Genomic DNA, 25,786 nt, shown 5'->3' on the forward strand with positions numbered 1-25,786 from the left:
CATCGGGCAAGTCAACCAAAGTCCACACTATGTTCTCATACATGGATCCCATCTCAGATTTCATGGCCTCAAGCCATTTCACGGAATCTGGGCTCATCATCACTTCCTCATAGTTCGTAGGTTCGTCATGGTCAAGTAACATGACCTCCAGAATAGGATTACCGTACCACTCTGGTGCGGATCTCACTCTGGTCGACCTACGAGGTTCGGTAGTAAGTTGATGTAAAGTTACATGATCATCATCATTAGCTTCCTCAGTAATTGGTGTAGGAGTCACAGGAACAGATTTCTGTGATGAACTATTTTCCAATAAGGGAGCAGGTACAGTTACCCCATCAAGTTCTACTTTCCTCCCACTCACTTCTTTCGAGAGAAACTCCTTCTCTAGAAAGGATCCATTCTTAGCAACGAATGTCTTGCCTTCGGATCTGTGATACAAGGTGTACCCAACAGTCTCCTTTGGGTATCCTATGAAGACACATTTCTCCGATTTGGGTTCGGGCTTATCAGGTTGAAGCTTCTTCACATAAGCATCGCAGCCCCAAACTTTAAAAACGACAACTTTGGTTTCTTGCCAAACCATAGTTCATAAGGCGTCGTCCCAACAGATTTAGATGGTGCCCTATTTAACGTGAATGCAGCCGTCTCTAAAGCATAACCCCAAAACGACAGCGGTAAATTAGTAAGAGACAGCATAGATCGCACCATATCTAGTAAAGTACGATTACGACATTCGGACACACCATTACGCTGTGGTGTTCCGGGTGGCATGAGTTGCGAAACTATTCCGCATTGTTTCAAATGAAGACCAAACTCATAACTCAAATATTCTCCTCCACGGTCTGATCGTAGAAACTTTATTTTCTTGTTACGATGATTTTCCACTTCACTCTGACATTCTTTGAACTTTTCAAATGTTTCAGACTTATGTTTCATCAAGTAGATATACCCATATCTGCTCAAATTATCTGTGAAGGTCAGAAAATAACGATACCTGCGCGAGCCTCAACACTCATCGGACTGCATACATCAGTATGTATTATTTCTAACAAGTCTGTTGCTCGCTCCGTTGTTCCGGACAACGGAGTCTTAGTCATCTTGCCCATGAGGCATGGTTCACAAGCATCAACTGATTCATAATCAAGTGATTCCAAAAGCCCATCAACATGGATTTTCTTCGGGCCGCTTTACACCAATATGACCTAAACGACAGTGCCACAAATAAGTTGCACTATCATTATTAACTTTGCATCTTTTGGTTTCAATATTATGAATATGTGTATCACTACGATCGAGTTTCAATAAACCATTCACCTTGGGTGTATGACCATTGAAGGTTTTATTCAAGTAAACAGAACAACAATTATTCTCTGACTTTAAATGAATAACCGTATTGCAATAAACATGATCAAATCATATTCATGCTTAACGCAAACACCAAATAACATTTATTTAGGCTCAACACTAATCCCGAAAGTATATGGAGTGTGCGATGATGATCATATCAATCTTGGAACCACTTCCAACACACATCGTCACTTCACCCTTAACTAGTCTCTGTTCATTCTGGAACTCCTGCTTCGAGTTACTAATCTTAGCAACTGAACTAGTATCAAATAATGAGGGGTTGCTATAAACACTAGTGAAGTACACGTCAACAACATGTATATAAAATATACCTTTGTTCACTTTGCCATCCTTCTTATCCGCCAAATACTTGGGGCAGTTCTGCTTCCAGTGACCAGTCCCTTTACAGTAGAAGCACTTAGTCTCAGGCTTAGGTCCAGACTTGGGCTTCTTCACTTGAGCAGCAACTTGCTTGCCGTTCTTCTTGAAGTTCCCCTTCTTCCCTTTGCCCTTTTCTTGAAACTAGTGGTCTTGTCAACCATAACACTTGATGCTTTTCTTGATTTCTACCTTCGTCGATTTCAGCATCACGAAGAGCTTGGGAATCGTTTTCGTTATCCCTTGCATATTATAGTTCATCACAAAGTTCTAGTAACTTGGTGATAGTGACTAGAGAACTCTGTCAATCACTACCTTATCTGGAAGATTAACTCCCACTTGATTCAAGTGATTGTAGTACTCAGACATTCTGAGCACATGCTCACTAGCTGAGCAATTCACCTCCATCTTGTAGGCAAAGTGCTTGTCAAAGGTCTCATACCTTTCGACATAGGCATGAGTCTGAAATACTAATTTCAACTCTTGGAACATCTCATATGCTCCGTGGCGTTCAAAACGTCTTTGAAGCCCTGATTTTAAGCCGTAAACCATGGTGCACTAAACTATCAAGTAGTCATCATATCGAGCTTGCCAAACGTTCATAACGTCTGCATCTGCTCCTGCGATCGGTCTGTCACCTAGTGGTGCATCAAGGACATAATTCTTCTGTGCAGCAATGAGGATAATCCTCAGATCACGGATCCAATCCGCATCATTGGTACTAACAGCTTTCAACTTAGTTTTCTCTAGGAACATATCAAAAATAAAACAGGGGAGCTGAATGCGAGTTATTGATCTACAACATAGATATGCTAATACTACCAGGACTAGGTTCATGATAAATTAAAGTTCAATTAATCAAATTACTTAAGAACTCCCACTTAGATAGACATCCCTCTAATCATCTAAGTTATCACGTAATCCAAATCAACTAAACCATGTCCGATCATCACGTGAGATGGAGTAGTTTTCGATGGTGAACATCACTTTGTTGATCATATCTACTATATGATTCACGCTCGACCTTTCGGTCTCAGTGTTCCGAGGCCATATCTGCATATGCTAGGCTCGTCAAGTTTAACCCGAGTATTCTGCATGTGCAAAACTGGCTTGCACCCATTGTATGTGAACGTAGAGCTTATCACACCCGATCATCACGTGGTGTCTCGGCACGACGAACTTTCGCAACGGTGTATACTCAGGGAGAACACTTATACCTTGAAATTTAGCGAGAGATCATCTTATAATGCTACCGTCGATCTAAGCAAAATAAGATGCATAAAAGATAAACATCACATGCAATCAATATAAGTGATATGATATGGCCATCATCATCTTGTTCCTTTGATCTCCATCTCCAAAGCACCATCATGATCACCATCATCACCGGCGCGACACCTTGATCTCCATCGTAGCATCGTTGTCGTCTCGCCAACTATTGCTTCTACGACTATCGCTACCGCTTAGTGATAAAATAAAACAATTACATGGCGATTGCATTTCATACAATAAAGTGACAACCATATGGCTCCTGCTAGTTGCCGATAACTCTGTTACAAAACATGATCATCTCATACAATAAAATTTAGCATCATGTCTTGACCATATCACATCACAACATGCCCTGCAAAAACAAGTTAGATGTCCTCTACTTTGTTGTTGCAAGTTTTACGTGGCTGCTATAGGCCGAGCAAGAACCGTTCTTACCTACGCATCAAAACCACAATGATATTTCGTCAAGTATGTGTTGTTTTAACCTTCACAAGGACCGGGCGTAGCTACACTCGATTCAACTAAACTTGGAGAAACTGACACCCGCCAGCCACCTGTGTGCGAAGCATGTCGGTAGAACCAGTCTCGCGTAAGCGTACACGTAATGTCGGTTCGGGCCGCTTCATCCAACAATACCGCCGAATCAAAGTATGACATGCTGGTAGGCAGTATGACTAGTATCGCCCACAACTCACTTGTGTTCTACTCGTGCATATAACATCTATGCATAAACCTGGCTCGGATGCCACTGTCGGGGAACGTAATAATTTCAAAAAATTCCTACGCACACGCAAGATCATGGTGATGCATAGCAACGAGAGGGGAGAGTGTCATCCACGTACCCTCGTAGACCGTAAGCGGAAGCGTTATGACAACGATCCTAGTACCAAACGTATGGCACCTCTGTGATCTGCACACGTTCAGCTCGGTGACGTCCCACGAACTCACGATCCAGTAGAGCTTCGTGGGAGAGTTTCGTCAGCACGACGGCGTGATGACGGTGATGATGAAGCTACCAACGCAGGGCTTCGCCTAAGCACCGCTACGATATGACCGAGGTGGATTATGGTGGAGGGGGGCACCGCACACGGCTAAGAGATCAATGATCAACTTGTGTGTCTATGGCGTGCCCCCTCCCCGGTATATAAAGGAGTGGAGGAGGGGGAGGAGGGCGGCCTCCTAGGCGCGCCCCAAGGGGAGTCCTACTCCCACCGGGAGTAGGACTCCAACCCTTCCAAGAGTAGGAGTAGGAGGGAAGGAAGGAGGAGAGAGGGGGAAGGAAAAAGGGGGGCGCTGATGAGGACGTGTACCTAGGGTAGGGTCGCAGGCCTGACCTAAATACCCTCCCCAAGGACATCACTCTAAAGCCAGAAGCATTCGAGGGGTACCATCACCCACTCGATCAGAAACATTTCCACTCGGAGGAATCAAGATCACTCGACCGTAACAAGAAACACTCGACGTACAGAAGACCTAAAGTCACTCTACACAGCAACGGTCGAGCATTAACTCCTAGACTTAATAGCCATTTATAACACTTTATTACGGACGTTACCAGTAACGCCCCCCTCTTGATGTACCTTAAATCCCTTGTAACGTAGGCTGGCCGGGGTCCTAGCGCACTCTATATAAGCCACCCCCTCCACATGAACAGGGGTTCGCACCCCCTGTAACACACACGCATATAATCCAGTCGACCGCCTCCGGGCTCCGAGACGTAGGGCTGTTACTTCCTTCGAGAAGGGCCTGAACTCGTAAAACTCATGCGTACAGCTTCTCCATAGCTAGGATCTTGCCTCTACATACCTACCCCCCATTCTACTGTCAGACTTAGAACCACGACAGTTGGCGCCCACCGTGGGGCAGGTGTCTTAGCGACTTGTTGGAGAAGTTGCAATTTTTCCGATCCCCATCAGCATGGTTTCAGGCGGAGGATTGGCCGAGGGCCGCGAGATCCGTCTCGGCGCGCTCGTGTTCGTCGCCGACGACTCCGCTTGGATCCAAGAAGCTCCACTCGACGTCGAGGCGCTCCCCGTCCGCGGGGCAACGCACTTTCGCGCGTGCGTCCGCGGCATCCTCCTGCGGCAGCCGTCGACCCAGTATCGGCCGGCTCCGGTGGCGTCTTCACTCCCTGCTGCCCGCCGGCACAAGCGTTCCGGTCAGTCGAGGCTCCAGCGGTGGGTGAGGCACGCGGTGGCTCGCCAGTCGGCCACCCCCAAGTCGCGGCAATCGAGCCCGACGAAACTCTCTACGGCCTGTTCGACTGGCTCCGTTGAGACCGCATCCGAGTGCGACAACAGTGACCCCGCGGCAGAAGTACTAATGGTCAACGGACCGCGTAGTCCTCCTGGCTTCCCCCGCTAGACAGATCGTCCATCGATCCAAAGCCTTTACTGTGATAAAAGGACAACTGTTCAAGGGAAGTGTAACCGGAGTCAGCCAGAAATGCATAACACCAGAAGAAGGTCGAGTGATCCTCAACGATATCCACTCGGGGACCTGTGGTCACATGCGTCCTCTCGGACCATTGTGGCCAAAGCATACCGAGCTGGATTTTATTGGCCGCGAGCAAATGAAATGGCGTAAGATATAGTCGACAAATGTGAAGGTTGCTAGTTTTACTCCAATATGTCCCACAAGCCTGCGTCAGCCCTGAAGACTATTCCACTTGTCTGGACCTTTGCTGTTTGGGGATTGGATCTGGTTGGTCCCCTGAGGACTGGTAGGAGCGGCTTCACTCATGTGCTTGTAGCAGTCGACAAGTTTACCAAATGGATTGAAGCCAACCCTATCAAGAATCTTGAAGCCAGTACTGCCGTCAGCTTCATCAGAGAATTAACATTCAGATATGGAGTTCCGCACAGCATCATCACTGACAACGGGTCGAACTTCGATTCTGATGAGTTCAGAGCCTTCTGTGCTTCCCAAGGAACACGAGTCGACTATGCTTCAGTCGCCCACCCCCAGTCGAATGGACAAGCAGAAAGAGCAAATGGCTTGATTCTCAAAGGACTGAAACCCCGACTGATGCGTGATCTCAAGCACGCAGCAGGCGCCTGGGTCGATGAACTTCCATCAGTTCTTTGGGGATTGAGGACAACTCCCAATCGGTCGACTGGCCGAACTCCATTCTTCTTGGTTTATGGAGCTGAAGCTGTTCTACCGAGTGACTTGCTTCACAATGCACCCCGAGTCGAGCTCTTCTCTGAAGACGAAGCAGAACAGGCCCGGCAGGACGCAGTCGATCTCCTAGAGGAGGAAAGAGAGATGGCCTTAATACGGTCGACCATTTATCAGCAAGACTTACGTCGATTCCATGCCAGAAACATGAGGGGCCGAACCTTTCAAGAGGGAGACTTGGTTCTTCGAGTGGATCAGCAGAAACCACACAAGCTCGCCCCTGCTTGGGAAGGTCCCTTCATTGTCACCAGAGTTCTCCACAATGGAGCATACCATCTTTACAATGTCAAGCATCAGAAAGATGAGCCACGGGCTTGGAACGCGGAGTTGCTCCGCCCCTTTTATACTTAAGTACTCATTCGGATGAGATGTAATAAGAAATACCTTTGTAGTTTGTTTATCAAAGACAAGAGCTTTACAGTCTTCCTAAATGGTTGTTGTTGCTTTTGTTTGCGTCTGAAATCCCCCAGTGGGTGACTTTGCCGCGAATCCGTTTCGCCTAAAGTTTGAAAAATCCTACCGAGTGGTGAGCAAGCCTCTCACTCGGGGGCTTATCCGCGAATCCGTTTCGCCTAAGTTTGAAAAATCCTACCGAGTGGTGAGCAACCCTCCCACTCGGGGGCTTAGCTGCAGTCCAGTACTCGCCTAAGTTTGTAAAATCCTACCGAGTGGTGAGCAAGCCTCTCACTCGGGGGCTTAGCCGCGAATCCGTTTCGCCTAAGTTTGAAAAATCCTACCGAGTGGTGAGCAACCCTCCCACTCGGGGGCTTAGCTGCAGTCCAGTACTCGCCTAAGTTTGTAAAATCCTACCGAGTGGTGAGCAACCCTCCCACTCGGGGGCTTAGCTGCAGTCCAGTACTCGCCTAAGTTTGTAAAATCCTACCGAGTGATGAGCAAGCCTCTCACTCGAGGGCTTAGCTGCAGTCCAGTACTCGCCTAAGTTTGTAAAATCCTACCGAGTGATGAGCAAGCCTCTCACTCGGGGGCTTAGCTGCAGTCTAGTACTCGCCTAAGTTTGTAAAATCCTACCGAGTGGTGAGCAACCCTCCCACTTGGGGGCTTAGCTGCAGTCCAGTACTCGCCTAAGTTTGAAAAATCCTACCGAGTGGTGAGCAACCCTCCCACTCGGGGGTTTAGCTGCAGTCCAGTGCTTGCCTAAGTTTGAAAAATCCTACCGAGTGGTGAGCAACCCTCCCACTCGGGGGCTTAGCTGCAGTCCAGTGCTCGCCTAAGTTTGAAAAATCCTACCGAGTGGTGACCAACCCTCCCACTGGGGGGCTTAGCTGCAGTCCAGTGCTCGCCTAAGTTTGAAAAATCCTACCGAGTGGTGACCAACCCTCCCACTCGGGGGCTTAGCTACAGTCTAGTACTCGCCTAAGTTTGAAAAATCCTACCAAGTGGTGAGCAACCCTCCCACTCGGGGGCTTAGCTGCAGTCTAGTACTCGCCTAAGTTCGAAGTCCATCCCCATTCGCAAGGACGATGAGGTGCAGGTCGACTGCAACCTTCTCCTTCAGAGCTGCGCCACAAGTACAACATGCACTCCATCCCTATCGGCAAGGACGACGAGATGCAGGTCGACTGCAACCTTCTCCTTCGGAGTTGTGCCACAAGTACAACGTGCGCTCCACCCTTATCTGCAAGGACGATGAGGTGCGGGTCGACTGGAGCATCAGCCTCAGAGCTGCATCTCAAGCACAAAGATTATTCCGTGTGAAGAACAAATTCCACTCGAAGACAAATACAAGCATATTCAGAGATAAATCAAGTTCAGATAAATCCTAAAGTTCAAGACCACGGATCAAAGTACTTGGGCATTCAGCCCGAAGGAGTTTAACGGTTACAAAATCACTCGGCATTCCGAGGCAAATTTAAGGCAGAGCATAAAAGTTTGTTCACTCCACAGGAGGAGGGCTGGCAGGCTCGATGAATTCATCCAGGTCGATCCCATCAGCAATCCGAGTGGCGGCAGCAATGGAAGTCTCCATGAAGGACAGGAAGTCGTGCCTCTTGGTGTTTGCAACTTTAATCGCCGCCAGCTTCTCTTCCCGAGCTTCTCGACAGTGGACGCGAACCAGAGATAGAGCCACATCAGCGCCGCACCGGGCAGAAGACTTCTTCCATTCTTGAATTCGACCGGGAGCTTCATTGAGCCGAGCCATCATAGACTCGAGGTCATTCTGAAGTGTTGCCATGGGCCAGAGAGCTGTGTCAATCCATGACACCGCGACTTTCAGTCGAGCGAGATAATCGACAACACCAGTGATGCAGGATTCCAGTCGGAGCACGTTCATGGCAGCTTCATCCTTCACTGGAGAGTTGATGGGGTCCAAGCTTGGTTCAATTCGCCTGGTCTCTTCCTCGAAGTCCCGGCAAAATTCTGCATACACAATTCAAAGGTAAGACAATGATCATATGTCGAGTCGACAAGAACAAACCAGTCGGATCAAAGGAAACACCTTCAAGCATGACGAACAACTTCTTAGCAAGGCTTCCCAGATAATTCTCCAGATCGTTCCTCCAGCGGGCAATACCATCCATCTTCTCGTTCAGATTTTCCTTGTCCATCTTCAGGCGAGTTGCTTCCTTATTGGCTTGGTCAAAGGCAGTTTTCATCCTGGAGTTTTCTTCCTCCAATTTGCCGACTGAAGCCAACTTCTGTTCAGCGAGCGCGGTTTTCTCATCAGCTTTTTTCTGCGCGGCCGCCAGATCTTGATCCTTTTTCGCGAGAGCTTGGTTTAGTTTCTCTGAAAGAAATAATGTTGGATTCAGAAAGAGCAGAATGAAATGCGGTTCAGGGAAAACTCAGTCGACAGGTCTTCCTTACCAGCGGCGTCATCCTTGGCTTTCTGCAGTTCTATCTTGGCCAGCTCCAGATCGAGGTTGAGCTGAATCTGCTGCTTCTCCAAGTCGGCAAAACGAGCTCCAAGATCACAAGATTTCTGCAACCAAAGAACAGGTCAGTCGACTAGTGAAAAGATTGGTTATTTCGGAGAGGTAAAAGGATAAAGCCAAAAAATTCTAAGACTACTGCCGAATCAAACATCCAACAGTAGTCTCGGGGACTACACCCAGTGGGTGCACTTAGCGTGCCCCCACTGGTTCAGTTTACACTCGACAAGGCTTGTCCAGCACGAGTGCAAAAAAACCAATGATTCAAAGTTCCACTCGACATGGCCCGACCAGACCGAGTGAAGAAATTCAAATTCTAATGCTCAGACCATAGCCGACTGCCCGCAGAGAATTATGATCTCGGGGACTACACCCAGTGGGTGCACTCAGAAGCCCCCACTGGTCAAAAGATCTACACCCAGTGGGTGCACTCAGCGTGCCCCCACTGGTTCAAAGTTCCACTCGGCATGGCCCGACCAGACCGAGTGAAGAAATTCAAATTCTGATGCTCAGACCATAGTCGACTGCCGGCAGTCAATTATGGTCTCGGGGATTACACCCAGTGGGTGCACTCAGCGTGCCCCCACTGGTCAAAAGATTCAATCGGCAACAACATTATCAGCTCAAAGTGCGAATTCGTTCAGTGACAAATCAAAACACCCAGTGGGTGTACAGATACAAGGCGCAGACAGATGCAAAGATTCTTGGAAAGAAAGTTTTCAGGTACCATATCCTAACAGAACAAGCCAGAAGAGTCAGTCGACGATCTACTAACCTGGACGTTGCTCTGGGGAGCGGAGCTGGCATCATAAGCAGCTTGGCTGGCTTCTCGCACCATCTTCATCTTCTCCATCATAATGCCCGCCTGGCGTATAGCCTCTTTTGCAGCACCCACTTGGTCCTCTGGGACGTGATGTGTAGCAAAAAGTGAAGGTGGATCGGCGGGAGTCTGTGCAGCTGACGAGGAAGGCCGAGCACTCGACAGCGGTATGGCGAAGGAGACGGAAGTCCGATTGGCATCGCCGGCGTCCTGAATTACCGGTTCTGCCACCGGTGTCGATTGAAGCGTCTTGCCAGCGGACGTTTTCCTGTTTCTTCTCCCCAAGGGCCTCTGTGGCTCGTCCTCGTCGTCATCGGGGAGGTCAATGATGTTGAGGGCTGTAAAAAGATCAGTCGCCAAAGTTTCATCACCCGATTGGATATATCGCAGTTCAATCGACAAATCGAAGACAAAATCACGAGGATTGTACCCGGATTGGAGGTCACCGCATCTTCCATTTCCTCATCCTCGTTCTTATAAGCAGAGGTCCCAGAGGTAGCGGCACTGCCCGTTTCAAGATTCATTCGGTCAAACCAAGGGAAAAATAAACAGCACAGAACATCGAGTAAAAGCGAAAGAAGAACACTCGCGCAGAAGCAACAGGAACGTCAATTTTGATTCTCGGCAGCGCCTTCCGAGTCTTCTGCACTACAACCTTGGACTGCTTTGGAGCTTTTTCAGTTGGTGCCGGAGAGGACGTCCGAGGATGCTTTGACCACTGCCCGGTCTGAACGGTCGCCTTGTCACGGGCGCTCGCCGGGTCGTGAGTAAGTTTGGATCGCCTTTCCCTACGGGGAGGAGAGTCGACCTCTTCTTCGTCACTCGGGTCGTCGCTCTCCTCGTCCCCCTCTCCGTCGGAGTGCCACTCGCCGCTTTCACCTCCGCTTGCCTCCCCCTCCGGGTCCTGCTCCTGCTCTCCGTTGGGCATCGAATACATTTCAGTAAAGGCCTAGAAGAAAACAAGCAAGATAAAGTCAGACGGTGAAGCATAAACAGTTGCATGTTAAATCAAGATGACACTCGGTAATTCAGAATCAGACCTTGTCTGGTTTGTACGTTTGGTCAAGTGGAGGGATTCTCCTGGCTCCTCTGGGGTTATCCTTGTTGCCAGTGATACTCTTCAACCACTTCTCCACCGTATCCTCGTCGACTTCTTCTGGGTGCACCCGAGTGGAATCTTCAAAGAATGGCGGGGTTTGGGCCTCCTCGTCTCCGGCATCGTCGTCCATACCATCGATGTCTTCGGAGTCGTAATCGAGCGTGTCGGTTAGGTCTTCGACAGTGGCTATGAAGTGGGCGGTGGGTGGGAAACGAAATTCTCCATCATCCGCCTCCAGCTCAAACCAGATATAATTCGGCTAAGAGTCCTCCGCTAGAGATAGATTCTTTAACGAGTTTAGCACATCGCCTAAAGGTGAGTGCCGGAAGATCTCCGCGGCGCTGAATTCGGCGATCGGATATGCGGGCGCACATGGCTCGGAACTTATAGTCGGAAACGAGCCCGAGGTTCCGATGACACAGGCCTCACCCGGGTCTATGTGCAGCTCCAACGCCGCAGAGTCTGCATCCTCCGTGGCGGGGTTGAACTTCCCGTCCTTGGATGGGGCGATCTGCTCCGGATCTAAGGCCAGAGCGGTTACAGGTGCAATTTCCTGAGTGTAGTCCGATGACAGATTTAAGTCATGTTCATCGTGGTGATGGGGAGCGACTATCGTGGTCCCAAATCCGTCGAAGATCAAGTCTCCGCGGATGTCCGCGACGTAGTTCAAGCTCCTGAATCTGACCTGATGGCTAGGGCGTAGCTGTCGATCAGCTCCAGCTGGCCAAGCGAGTTGGTCCGCAGTGCGAAGCCGCCAAACACAAAGATTTGTCTGGGGGGGAGGTTTCCCCTTGGACAGCATCGTTGTCGATGATTGAAGGGGCCATCAAACCTTTTGGGGACGGCACAGTGGAACTCTCAATGAAAGCACCAATGTCGGTGTCAAAACCGGCGGATCTCGGGTGGGGGGTCCCGAACTGTGCGTCTAAGGATGATGGTAACATGAGAGAGGGGACACAATGTTTACCCAGGTTCGGGCCCTCTCTATGGAGGTAATACCCTACTTCCTGCTTGATTGATCTTGATGAATACGAGTATTACAAGAATGGATCTACCACGAGATCGTAATGGCCAAACCCTAAAAGTCTTGCCTGTATGACTATGGTAATGAGTCCCTCCCCTCCGGACTAAGTCCTCCGATTTATATAGACACCGGGAGGATCTAGGGTTACACAAGGTCGGTTAGAGAGAAAGGAATCTACATATTTGATCACCAAGCTTGCCTTCCACGCCAAGGAGAGTCCCATCCAGACATGGGTGCAGTCTTCGGTCTTCGTATCTTTGCAGCCCATCAGTCCGGCCTCTTAGTCAAGGACTCCCTCACCGGGCGTCCGCCTACAGCATCATCAACAACGAGCTCGTCAAGCGCAGCTCCACCGGCATGTTCCAGCGCTGCGTCGAGCAAGACAAGGGCATCGAGATCCTCCTCGACATACACCAGGGCGAGTGGGGGCACCACGCCGCCTCGCGGTCCCTGGTAACCAAGGCTTTCTGCCATGGTTTCTACTGGCCCACCCGACGTCGCTCGTCCTCAAGTGCGAGGGATGCCAGCGCTTCAGCAAGCGCAGCCACCACCCGACGTCGGCACTCCGAACCTTCCCGATCGCCTGGCCCTTCGTGGTCTGGGGACTCGACATTGTGGGGCCCTTCAAAACAGCCCGAGGCGGCATGACACATTTGCTGGTGGCGGTGGACAAGTTCACCAAATGGATCGAAGCAAGGCCAATCAAGAAACTGGACGGGCCAACGGCCGTCCGGTTCGTCAAAGACATCATGGTACGATACGACATGCCGAACAACATCATCACGGACAACGGCACCAACTTTGCCAAGGGCGCGCTCACGCAATACTGCTCCGTCTCCGGCATCTGCCTTGATCTGGCTTCCGTTGCACACCCGCAGTCCAACGGCTAGGTCGAGCGGGCCAACGGTCTCATTCTATCCGGCATCAAGCCGCGGCTCGTCGAGCCGCTCATCCGGTCACCCGGCAGCTGGCTCGACGAGCTGCCGGCCGTCCTCTGGAGTCTCCGCACCATGCCAAACCGGTCGACCGGGTTCACCCCATTCTTCCTCGTTTATGGAGCCGAAGCCGTTATCTCGACCGACGTCGAGTTCGAATCGCCGCGCGTCACGATGTACACCGAAGCCGAAGCCAGAGAAGCACGCAAAGACGATGTCGACCTCCTCGTAGAAGCCATTTACCAGCAAGGCCTGAGGCACTACCACAGCAAGAAGATCAAGCCCCTTTCATTTCGCGAGGGGGGCCTCATCCTCCGACTCGTCCAAGAGCAGGCCGGTCAGCACAAGCTGTCCCCTCCATGGGAGGGCCCATTCATCATCAGCGGGGCCTTGTGCGACCGCAACGCCTACTACCTCATCGACGCCTGCAAGTCAAACAAACGCAAGAGAGACACCGCCGGCAAAGAGACAATCTGGCCATGGAACGCAGAGCTCCTCCGCCCATTTTACAGTTAGCTGTGTGCACGTATATATCACTGCCTTTTTTAATCACATGAAAACTATGGAGTCCCCGAACGACTCTCAGGAACTGCCCTTCCCGACCAAGCTATTGTGTCTCCTGCATTCATGCATTATTTACCTCTTTTATCAAACCCGGTCACCGGTCCGACTCGCTCAACCTGGGGGCTTGGGGGCTGGCCGGCTTGGTCACTACCCGCCGCCTTACTCAACGTTTCCTGATGCGTTGGGATCGCTGTGGCCTTCCACTTCGCCCTAAGCCACAGAACCGGCTTCGCCTGTCGGCCGGCAAGCGCGCAAGACCAGGGCACCAGCACGCCACGAAAACTGAGTCAAGGACCGCCGGGTTACCCAACCCGGCCACGCCACTTTAAGTTTCACCGGATTGCTGCCAGCCGGCCCAGTGGGTGTTTCGCTCACACTCAACGTCTCAAAGGCCTAAGTACTGCGCAATCCTCTCGAAGGCCAAACCCCTTGTCACGGACCGGAGCCTCGGCCGTGAGACTCGCTGGGGGGAAGCCCAAGGGAGGAAGCCGCAAGAAAACGGCTCAACAGACGAAAAGCAAAAGCACAGGCACCCGCGAAGTTCATACATACCACCGGGTTGATTGACCTGGTCCCGTCGCTTGTAACACTGCCGCACGACCGGCCGCTCGCCAACCGGCTTTGCCGGATTGCCGCCAGCCGGCCCAGTGGGTGTTTCGCTCGCGCTCAATGTTCTGACAGCTCAAGTACTGCGCGCTCCTCTCAAAGGCCGAACTCCTTGTCACGGACCGGAGCCTCCGCCGTCAGACTCGCGGGGGGGGGGGGGGGGGGAGGGAGCCCGAGAGAGGGAAGTCGCAAGAAAACGGCTCGAAAGACAAAAAAGCAAGAGCGCAAACACTCAGGAAATTCATACATCACCAGTTCAAACTTAAACAGGCCCAAGGCCATAATTCATTACACCCGGATACCCCCAGTGGGTGGGTGGACCTGCTACCTAACAGAAAATTTTACTAATTTAAAAACAGGCAGCCTCAGGCATCTCCCCCGGTGGCCTCCGGGTTCGCCAAGGTGCCGGTTTCCCCCTCCTCGGTGTCCGCGTCGCGGTAGACGCCCGTCTCTTCGAAGCTGCCCCCCGGGTCGTCTAGGAGCAGGCCGTAGTCATCGGCAGGCACGACTCCGCCATCCTCCGACCGCTCCGGCCGGAAATCGTCGTGGAAGGCGAACCCGGCGATGTAGCTGGCCCGAGCAGCTGTCCGGCCGGCCTCCGCCTACAGCGGGCTCTCCGAGCCAGCTCGCTGGCCCATCAACGCGTCCAGCGACAAGTCCGGATGCCAAGACATCGCAAACGTGAGAGCCAACTCGGCACCAGCACGAGCGGCGGAAAATGCGCCAGTCATGGACCCGATCTAGCCCCGCCTCCAACCACCGCACCAGCCACGTGAAGCTGCTCGGCGCAACGGAACCCATCCAGAGGGCCGCCGTCATCGCCGCGCCGGCCTCAGAGAGCCGCCCCATCTGATCACCCAGGACTCGCAGACAAGCCTTAGCGGTGGCCACGATGTCCGAGAAGGTCCAAGCTACGTGCGGATCGGTCCCGGAGCCGACGACTCCCTGCGGGTCGCGCTGAAAGCGGACGGCTTCCTCCGCCAGCTGGCGCGTCTCCGGGAAGGCTTCTACCAGAGAGCAAAGCGAAACAGAAAAAATCACCAAGGACAAGAAGCCGGGTTCCCAACCCGGCAGAACCCAAGAAAAGCACTTACTAGAGAAGGACTCTTCCAGGTGCTACGCTTCGAGCAACGTACCGCGCCGCTCCCGGGCAATGGTGCGGTCACGCTCCTGTAGCGCCTTCTCCAGGTCGGCGACCTTGGCAAGGGCCACCTTCAGCTCGGCGTCCTTGGCCTCGGTCGTCTTCTCGGCCTCCTCGCGGCGAAGGGTTTCCCCCTGACGGGTCTCCTCTGCCGCGGCCAGCACCCCCTTCAGGCGCTCCACCTTGGCCTAGAGCTAGCCCTCATTGCCGGCCAGCTTGCCGCGTTGCTGGTCGGCCTCGGCAAGGGCCTGCTGCGCCTCCACAACCTTGGCGGCCTCCTCCTTGAGGCGTTCCACCTCGGCCTCGAGACGGCCCTTGTCGCCCGCCAGCTGCTCCCGCAGTCGACCGGCTTCATCGAGCGCCTGCCGGGCTCCCGTCGCCTCCGCCCTCGACCTCACCACATCAGCCCCAAGCCGGCCGGCGTCGGCAACAAGCCGGCCCGAATCAGTCGGGTCCTCCAGGACAGCACCTCGGCTGAAGAAGAAAGATTCAGAAACAAAGTACTATTTTAAGATTCGACCCAACTACTACGCAGTTGGCCCGAATCTTGGGGACTTCACCCAGTGGGTGCGCTAGCGCGCCCCCACTAAAAAAAGGAGCATGCAAAGAAAATACCTGCCGCGGCGCGGAGCTCCTCCTCCTTGGCGGCGAGCTGCTCCTTGAGCCGCCGATGCATCTCCAGGAGCCAGTTGAAGACGCCGAGCCAGTAGGAGTCCAGTTGCTGCAAGAAGCAACGATCAACACAAGACGGCGATTTAAGATTCGACCCGACTGCTATGCAGTTGGCCCGAATCTCGGGGTCTACACCCAGTGGGTGCGCTGGCGCGCCCCCACGAAGAAGAAAGCAAGGGAAACTTACGAACACAGCGCCGCTCCAACTCATGCGTCTGCTCCACCTCGGCCTAGGCGTAGGCCTGGATCCGGTCCATCCGCCCTCGCAGGCACCGGGTCACGGTGGCCATCGCCTCCTCCTCCTGGGTCAGAGGCCCGAAGAAGACCTCGCTGGTCGCGCTCCGCATCGGCTGCGACCCGACGGCCCGGCGACCCCCTGACGTGAGCACCAGGGCGTGCTCCCCGCTGACCGCGCCCCCTGCCGCCGGCGCCCTCTCCGGCACCATCACCGGTTCGGTGGCCGGAGCGGCTTGCGGCTCCACCACCAATGGCGCCTCTCTCGTCGGCGCCTGGGGCGCTCCCTCCGGCGCCATCCGCGGCACCTCCTCCAAGACGGCGTCGCCGCCGCCTCCGCCGGCCCCCGTCCACTCGACCACATCGTTACGCAGCGGGGTGTCGTCCCCGACGACCACGACCTCCCGGTCGAGGTCCATCCCCCTCCGACGACGGCACGAAGGCCGTCGCCGCTACCACCGTCCCTGCCGGCATCTCCGGCCACGCCGGATCCTTGCCGGCTCGTGCCCACATCGCCGCGGCATTAACCCAGGCCCGGGTCAACGCCGCCTCCAACTCCGCCTCGGCCCGGTTCCGGTCCCGCCAGGCTAGGCCTTCGGTGTCTGCCGGGTCCAGACCGAGATCCGGGTTGGCGCGCTCCTGCTCGTCCCGGTCGACGGTGCCGGACCGGCTCCTCCGGAACGCGGCACCCTCGTTGGATGCCGCATCCGCCACCGCCACCGCCAGCGAGATCGGCGACCTAAAACCCAAGACAAAATAAATACAAGCCAAGCAGAATCGCTCGGCCACTCGGTTCACGAAAGAACGGAACTCACCCTGGCACCAACGGAACGGCGAGTCACGCCACCCTCTCCTGCGGAGCGCCACGCCTCCTCTTGGCGGGCGGCTTCGCACCTCCGGCCGGGTCCGCCGCGTGCTTCACGACCAGGGCCCGCGGCGCGACGTTGTCCTTCCCGTGCGGCCGGCTCGCCGTCGGCGCAGCCCGAGACGACCCGGCTCTAGCCGCGCCGCCACCTCCTCCACCGGCGCCGCTACATCAGCAACTCGCGTCAGCCTTCCCCGCGCCGCGCGGCGACCAAGCAACTCAAGAAATACAGAAGACGAAACTTACTCGCTCGGTGCCCAGCGCCCGCGTCGGCGATCGTCCCCTCCCCTCCACCGTGGGCCTCAGGCTCCTTCATGGCAACGCGCACCACCTGCGCCTGCGTCCAGTCGTAAGGATGCCGGATGGCATTCAGAAGCACCTCCCGCGTCGCGTCAGGGCGAATGGGAAGATGGGCGGCAGCAAAGTACGAAGACCAAGGACTCATCGTCGGTGCCGGGTTCGCGTGGTTGTACAGGGGCTTCCCGAACTCCCAGTCGTCCCGTAGGTTGGCCATGGAAATATCATTTACCCGGCGCGCGACCTGGTCCGCCCCCAGACACAAGTTCACCATGCGGTTGGGGTCCTGCACGCCAGTCATCTGACCGATGAGGCGAGTGCGCCGTTGCAGCGGCAGCACTCGACGGACGATAAAGGCGGCGATGAGATCGGTGCCGGTGAGCCCTTCCCGCTCCTTCATCACCGACACTTGCTCGCACAGGTTGAGCACCTCGTGCGACGGATGCTTGAAGTAGTACCCCCAGTTCTGCTTCGCCCACGGCGGCAGATTGATGCGGTCCGCGCCAAGGTTGCGGACGTAGAAGAAAGAATTCTGCCATTTCTTGGCAGAATCCTCTAGCGGCATCTTGGGGCAGTCAGCGTCCGACCGCTTGGAGATGACGGCGGCCCCGCAGTCGGACATTTCTCCGACCCTCGGCCCTTGCTGCTTCAAAGAAAACAAGCGCACCCAGAGATCGATCGAGGGCTCGACCCCCCGGTACCCCTCGCAGAGGGTGACGAAGCCCAAAAGCTGCGCGATGGCGCAGGCACCAAGATGGTGAGGCTGGAGCTCGAAGAACTCCAGGAAGTCGCGGAAGAAAGTGCTCGCAGGAAGGCCGAACCCGTGCTTGAAGTGCGGGAAGAAGACCACGTGCTCCATCCCCTCGGGCCGCGGCTCCCGCTCGCCCTGCGGCAGGCGCACGGCGACCTCCGTCTCCCTCGGCAGGCGCCTGGTGGTGCGAAGATAGGCGATGTCGTCAAGAGTGACGGTCGAGCCCATCCACGAGCCCGACGGTAGCGCCATCAACAAAGGTGCGGAAGAAAGAAGGAAGAAGACGGCGACGAGGCTCTGCTCAAAGCAACGGGCGTCCCGGTGTGCGGCGGTCGCAAGGAGCAGAGGAAGGAAGAAGAAGGCAGGGGGCGCGAGCGAGAATAATTTTCGTCGCCCCCTCCTCGCCCCAATTTATAAGCCACGGTTTGAAACATGGGGGAGTGGGATCGTTTGCGCTCGCCTTTCCCACTTCCCTGCAATAACTACGCACGTACGTGCGCAATAACTGCCTCGAGAATGGCAACCAACTTGCGGACGCTGCAATAAATCCGCGCGCGTGGGCCAAGGGCGCGTGGTAGCGGGCCCCAGCGCGTCGCCCTGTCATATCGCGCGCGTGGCCTGTCAGGCCCCTCCGGCTCCCAGGCGCCACATGGCGCCCGCACGAAGCCCAAAAGATAACCTAAAGATTCGGCGGACTCCTCGGTTTCCCGCCGCTACCGGGATGCAGCGATCCGGCTTCCGGAAGCCGGCACACAGTGGGTGTTGCCGGACCCGACGGTCACAAAATTCGCCTCCTCCAAAGGGGGAAACTGTGAAGGCCCTCCCATCCGAAGACGGCGGACCTTCACAGCTTCGGGGACTACTGTCAGGGGGATGAACCCCAGGCAGGCAACGGAACTCGGATCCTTTTCGAAAACAACGGGGCCAGCAATGCCCCTTAAGCTGGCCCACGCTTGGTCGGGTCGCTCGACCCGGCCAAGTTCTCCAACCCGGCCGGACTCCTCAACTCGGCCCTAACAACCAGCTCAAGACAGCCGAGCTCGGCGCACCAAGACTTCCCCAACAAGCCAGCTCCACCCTTGGCGTGTTCTCCAACCCGGCCACGGGTCAGCTCCCGTCCCATCCCAGCCGTACGATGGGACGAGTCTCCACCTACCTATGACGGAGGCAACAGTGCCCCGCCCATGCCTCAAGTCAGCCGCGGGGTGGCAACAGTGCCCCACCTACCCGCTGACCAGAGCCGGCGTGGCAACAGTGCAACCATCGTCACCAATGACGCCAGCAAGCGGCGACCAGATGGAGCGCCACTGTAGATGACTCAACCCGACCACTCCCTGACGATCGACGAGACGGCCAACAGTGCCCCCATACCCAGCGGGCCCCGCGCCCGGAGAACCCGGCGAGCCCTGACCCCCGGCGGGTCCCAGCACCGGCTTCCCGGACAATGACAACCCGGCCCCACAGCCTTGTAACATTATCATTGTACCCCTGGGTGGTTGACCTATAAAACCCCCCAGGAGCCCTCATGCATACGGGCGATCACTCACTCACACACACATAGCAAGCAACACCCAAGGAGAGGGAGCAGCCTAAGCCTTGGCTCGCCTTCCTTCTTCCTCCATACAGCTCTAGGAGCAACTCTGTACTGATACACATCAACTACACTCGGCAGGACTAGGGGTGTTATCTCCCCAGAGAGCCCCGAACCTGGGTATGTCTTGTGTCCCGCGCTCGCTCATGCCGACCTCACATTTGGAGCCCACCAGTGCCCTCAAGCCTCCTCCTATCTTTAGCCATCCCTTGGCATCTGCCGTGCGCCCACCACAACACTCCTACAAGAATGGCACTTCAAGTACTGCTGCTACTACAACAAGTCCACCACAAAGTAGCAGCAAGAAAATTGAATATGGCTTTCCATGTAGTGCAGCACAAAACAGCAGCAAGCAAATTAGAATCTGCGTCGCAACTATAAATCACCATGGCACGATGGCCGTCACAGAATTCTACATGGCTCAATGCCCGTGGACACGCAAAGCATGAGAGAGAGAGAGCAGATGAGGGGATCGCTAGTTTACCACTAGCTATGTCGGAGTTGAAGAGAATTGGGGCCACCGAACACGCAGCGCGGAAGGCTTTGCAGTGGAAGAAGAAACAACTGTGTGTTTGAGGAAACAACATCAGGGGATCACGCCTTGCAATAGCTAATGGACAGGAGCAACAACAAAAGAAAGATGCAAAAGATCTACTCCCTCCATTCCTAAATATAAGTCTTTTAAGAGATTCTACTATAGACTACATATGGAGCAAAATAAGTGAACTTATACTTTAAAAGGCGTCTATATACATCCGAATATAGTCTCTATAGTGGAATCTCTAAAAAGACTTATGTTTAGGAACGGAGGGAGTAGTAGACAATTAAATCAAGGGAAGAAACATGTACAACTGATAAATGTCGCTTCAATTATGAACAACGACGATTCACTCCACTGCCATGTGATTCGCAAGCTGAGTTAATCCAACACAAATCTTTCACTTAAAGTCCTTAAAGTTCCTCCAGTAGCTGGCTGCTCATACGAGCAGTTAAATAATAGAGCTACTTGTAGGAGTAAGCACCTTGTCAGAGTAAGCATACTCAGACACTTGCAACCCTAGCGGACTAGGGGTCGCCACACACGCCGTATCATATTATTCTGATAACCTTGAATACAACATACAGAACTACGAGCTTAATAGTTGTCACCTATAACCATATCCCACAGCTACATCGTACTCAACTATTGACACGCGTGATATAAAGCATGAAAAAATGCATTAGCAGGTAGTAGATCTATGGCATAATGGACATGAGATCTCACTGAAGCCTCAGATATAGGCAGCATAACAAGCAACTAGAGGCTTGGGCACGTCTCCTGATTCACAGCCTATCTGTTTTAGTAAATTAACTTATCACACCAGAAGGGCCGACTATTCAGACAGCTTATACGCACACAATGGTACCCACGCACTTCATTTAAACTCAAAACAGAAGCAAACATGATGTATACATGTACACTTCATGGAGCAAAGATTCTTGATCCAACAGGAAAAGACACTATAATCCCTTTTGCCGATTCTTGATCCAACAGGAAAAGAGTACACCACTTCTACCCTGTAGCCTTGTTGACACCGCACCTCAGCGGCTAATTTGTCCGTGCTACCTACCTAAAATTCTAAAACAAAATGGCGGAGTTGGACTTTGTGGGAGAGTGATTTCTTGTATCTGTGTTGGTATTTCCCTGAAGAGGAGAGGATGATGTAGCACAGCAACGATAAGTATTTCCCTCAGTTATAAAACCAAGGTTATCTATCCAGTAGGAGAACCAGGCAACACTATGTAAACAACATCTGCACACAAATAACAAATACTTGCAACCCAACGCGTAAGAGGGGTTGTCAATCCCTCCTCGGTATTGAGATAGATTAAATTGTATGAGATTTGGTAAATAGATCTGGCAAAAACACAAAATAAAAGAAAGGAAGAAAAATCGCAGCAAGGTATTTTTGGGTTTTGATATGATAAAAAATAGACCCGGGGGCCGTAGATTTCACTAGAGGCTTCTCTCGAGAAAATACCATACGGTGGGTAAATAAATTAACAATGAGCAAGAAAAATTGCAGCAATGTATTTTTGGGTCGAAACAAACTAACAATGAGCAAGTTGTGCGAAAGACATAGACGTACTTGAGCCATGCCGACCTATCGTGTGAGAAATCAAGTATGTGATCAAGCAAAGGTGACGGAGATGGGGATCCGCACGGTGTGCTTCTCGTATACCCATCGTAGAGGACCCTGCACCACCCTTGCACCACTCTGTCTCGGCCACACGTATACCGAAAAGATCACCTCTTGGTTCGCTTCGGTGAACTCCAGCTCCCTCGGGTATACGTTACGGCGCTGCTCGACGTGTCAATCGTCGCGACGTACACCGAAGGCACCTCCCCGACGTTCTTCACCCTGCGCCTTACCACCACCGGCGTAGTCGAATTCCAGGGCGCTAGGAAAGCGACCGAGATCGACGGGTAATTCAACAGGCGGTCACTGATCACGACGGTGGTCAAGCAGTCGATCGGCCGGCGCGCGATCACAGAGACCTGCTGGGTCGTGTACATCCTGCAGAGGTAGCCGATGTAATCGACGGGGGCGATGTCGTAGACCAGGCCAGGGTCAGTGGCCTTCATTGGGTTGACGTGTCCGGCGCCGGTGGCGAAGAAGTTGGCCGTCGCGCGCTGCTCGTTGAGTATGGGATTGCCGGAGCGGTCGGTGATGTCGGCCGTCGTCATCATGGCCGACTTGATCGCTGAAGCCTCAGATATAGGCAGCATAACAAGCAACTAGAGGCTTGGGCACGTCTCCTGATTCACAGCCTATCTGTTTTAGTAAATTAACTTATCACATCAGAAGGGCCGACTATTCGGACAGCTTATATGCACACAATGGTACCCACGCACTTCATTTAAACTCAAAACAGAAGCAAACATGATGTATACATGTACACTTCATGGAGCAAAGATTCTTGATCCAACAGGAAAAGACACTATAATCATTTTGCCGATTCTTGATCCAACAGGAAAAGAGTACACCACTTCTACCCTGTAGCCTTGTTGACACCGCACCTCAGCGGCTAATTTGTCCATGCTACCTACCTAAAATTCTAAAACAAAATGGCGGAGTTGGACTTTGTGGGAGAGTGATTTCTTGTATCTGTGTTGGTATTTCCCTGAAGAGGAGAGGATGATGTAGCACAGCAACGATAAGTATTTCCCTCAGTTATAAAACCAAGGTTATCTATCCAGTAGGAGAACCAGGCAACACTATGTAAACAACATCTGCACACAAATAACAAATACTTGCAACCCAACGCGTAAGAGGGGTTGTCAATCCCTCCTCGGTATTGAGATAGATTAAATTGTATGAGATTTGGTAAATAGATCTGGCAAAAACACAAAATAAAAGAAAGGAAGAAAAATCGCAGCAAGGTATTTTTGGGTTTTGATATGATAAAAAATAGACCCGGGGGCCGTAGATTTCACTAGAGGCTTCTCTCGAGAAAATACCATACGGTGGGTAAATAAATTAACAATGAGCAAGAAAAATTGCAGCAATGTATTTTTGGGTCGAAACAAACTAACAATGAGCAAGTTGTGCGAAAGACATAGACGTACTTGAGCCATGCCGACCTATCGTGTGAGAAATCAAGTATGTGATCAAGCAAAGGTGACGGAGATGGGGATCCGCACGGTGTGCTTCTCGGATACCCATCGTAGAGGACCCTGCACCACCCTTGCTCCACTCTGTCTCGGCCACACGTATACCGAAAAGATCACCTCCTGGTTCGCTTCGGTGAACTCCAGCTCCCTCGGGTATACGTTACGGCGCTGCTCGGCGTGTCAATCGTCGCGTCGTACACCGAAGGCACCTCCCCGACGTTCTTCACCCTCCGCCTTACCACCACCGGCGTAGTCGAATTCCAGGGCGCCAGGAAAGCGACCGAGATCGACGGGTAATTCAACAGGCGGTCACTGATCACGACGGTGGTCAAGCAGTCGATCGGCCGGCGCGCGATCACAGAGACCTGCTGGGTCGTGTACATCCTGCAGAGGTAGCCGATGTAATCGACGGGGGCGATGTCGTAGACCAGGCCAGGGTCAGTGGCCTTCATTGGGTTGACGTGTCCGGCGCCGGTGGCGAAGAAGTTGGCCGTCGCGCGCTGCTCGTTGAGTATGGGATTGCCGGAGCGGTCGGTGGTGTCGGCCGTCGTCATCATGGCCGACTTGATCGCTGAAGCCTCAGATATAGGCAGCATAACAAGCAACTAGAGGCTTGGGCACGTCTCCTGATTCACAGCCTATCTGTTTTAGTAAATTAACTTATCACACCAGAAGGGCCGACTATTCAGACAACTTATATGCACACAATGGTACCCACGCACTTCATTTAAACTCAAAACAGAAGCAAACATGATGTATACATGTACACTTCATGGAGCAAAGATTCTTGATCCAACAGGAAAAGACACTATAATCATTTTGCCGATTCTTGATCCAACAGGAAAAGAGTACACCACTTCTACCCTGTAGCCTTGTTGACACCGCACCTCAGCGGCTAATTTGTCCATGCTACCTACCTAAAATTCTAAAACAAAATGGCGGAGTTGGACTTTGTGGGAGAGTGATTTCTTGTATCTGTGTTGGTATTTCCCTGAAGAGGAGAGGATGATGTAGCACAGCAACGATAAGTATTTCCCTCAGTTATAAAACCAAGGTTATCTATCCAGTAGGAGAACCAGGCAACACTATGTAAACAACATCTGCACACAAATAACAAATACTTGCAACCCAACGCGTAAGAGGGGTTGTCAATCCCTCCTCGGTATTGAGATAGATTAAATTGTATGAGATTTGGTAAATAGATCTGGCAAAAACACAAAATAAAAGAAAGGAAGAAAAATCGCAGCAAGGTATTTTTGGGTTTTGATATGATAAAAAATAGACCCGGGGGCCGTAGATTTCACTAGAGGCTTCTCTCGAGAAAATACCATACGGTGGGTAAATAAATTAACAATGAGCAAGAAAAATTGCAGCAATGTATTTTTGGGTCGAAACAAACTAACAATGAGCAAGTTGTGCGAAAGACATAGACGTACTTGAGCCATGCCGACCTATCGTGTGAGAAATCAAGTATGTGATCAAGCAAAGGTGACGGAGATGGGGATCCGCACGGTGTGCTTCTCGGATACCCATCGTAGAGGACCCTGCACCACCCTTGCTCCACTCTGTCTCGGCCACACGTATACCGAAAAGATCACCTCCTGGTTCGCTTCGGTGAACTCCAGCTCCCTCGGGTATACGTTACGGCGCTGCTCGGCGTGTCAATCGTCGCGTCGTACACCGAAGGCACCTCCCCGACGTTCTTCACCCTCCGCCTTACCACCACCGGCGTAGTCGAATTCCAGGGCGCTAGGAAAGCGACCGAGATCGACGGGTAATTCAACAGGCGGTCACTGATCACGACGGTGGTCAAGCAGTCGATCGGCCGGCGCGCGATCACAGAGACCTGCTGGGTCGTGTACATCCTGCAGAGGTAGCCGATGTAATCGACGGGGGCGATGTCGTAGACCAGGCCAGGGTCAGTGGCCTTCATTGGGTTGACGTGTCCGGCGCCGGTGGCGAAGAAGTTGGCCGTTGCGCGCTGCTCGTTGAGTATGGGATTGCCGGAGCGGTCGGTGATGTCGGCCGTCGTCATCATGGCCGACTTGATCGCTGAAGCCTCAGATATAGGCAGCATAACAAGCAACTAGAGGCTTGGGCACGTCTCCTGATTCACAGCCTATCTGTTTTAGTAAATTAACTTATCACATCAGAAGGGCCGACTATTCAGACAGCTTATATGCACACAATGGTACCCACGCACTTCATTTAAACTCAAAACAGAAGCAAACATGATGTATACATGTACACTTCATGGAGCAAAGATTCTTGATCCAACAGGAAAAGACACTATAATCATTTTGCCGATTCTTGATCCAACAGGAAAAGAGTACACCACTTCTACCCTGTAGCCTTGTTGACACCGCACCTCAGCGGCTAATTTGTCCATGCTACCTACCTAAAATTCTAAAACAAAATGGCGGAGTTGGACTTTGTGGGAGAGTGATTTCTTGTATCTGTGTTG

At 52.7% G+C, this 25,786-nt stretch overlaps 3 protein-coding genes across 3 annotated transcripts; all 3 read right to left on the bottom strand.

Annotated features, from left to right (window-relative positions):
- Positions 1-21,954: 21,954 nt before the first annotated feature.
- On the bottom strand, positions 21,955-22,398 carry LOC141041190 (subtilisin-like protease 3). Its single transcript, XM_073507310.1, has one exon. It carries the CDS (start codon positions 22,396-22,398, stop codon positions 21,955-21,957), a length of 444 nt encoding a protein of 147 aa, XP_073363411.1.
- A 1,037-nt stretch (positions 22,399-23,435) lies between these two features.
- On the bottom strand, positions 23,436-23,879 carry LOC120974146 (subtilisin-like protease 3). Its single transcript, XM_040400541.2, has one exon. It carries the CDS (start codon positions 23,877-23,879, stop codon positions 23,436-23,438), a length of 444 nt encoding a protein of 147 aa, XP_040256475.2.
- A 1,037-nt stretch (positions 23,880-24,916) lies between these two features.
- LOC123497237 (subtilisin-like protease 3) lies at positions 24,917-25,360 on the bottom strand. The gene has a single exon (XM_045233579.2). It carries the CDS (start codon positions 25,358-25,360, stop codon positions 24,917-24,919), a length of 444 nt encoding a protein of 147 aa, XP_045089514.2.
- Between the last annotated feature and the right edge of the window lie 426 nt (positions 25,361-25,786).

This window comes from Aegilops tauschii, chromosome 2, assembly GCF_002575655.3.
Source record: "Aegilops tauschii subsp. strangulata cultivar AL8/78 chromosome 2, Aet v6.0, whole genome shotgun sequence".
NCBI classification, from domain to species: domain Eukaryota; kingdom Viridiplantae; phylum Streptophyta; class Magnoliopsida; order Poales; family Poaceae; genus Aegilops; species Aegilops tauschii.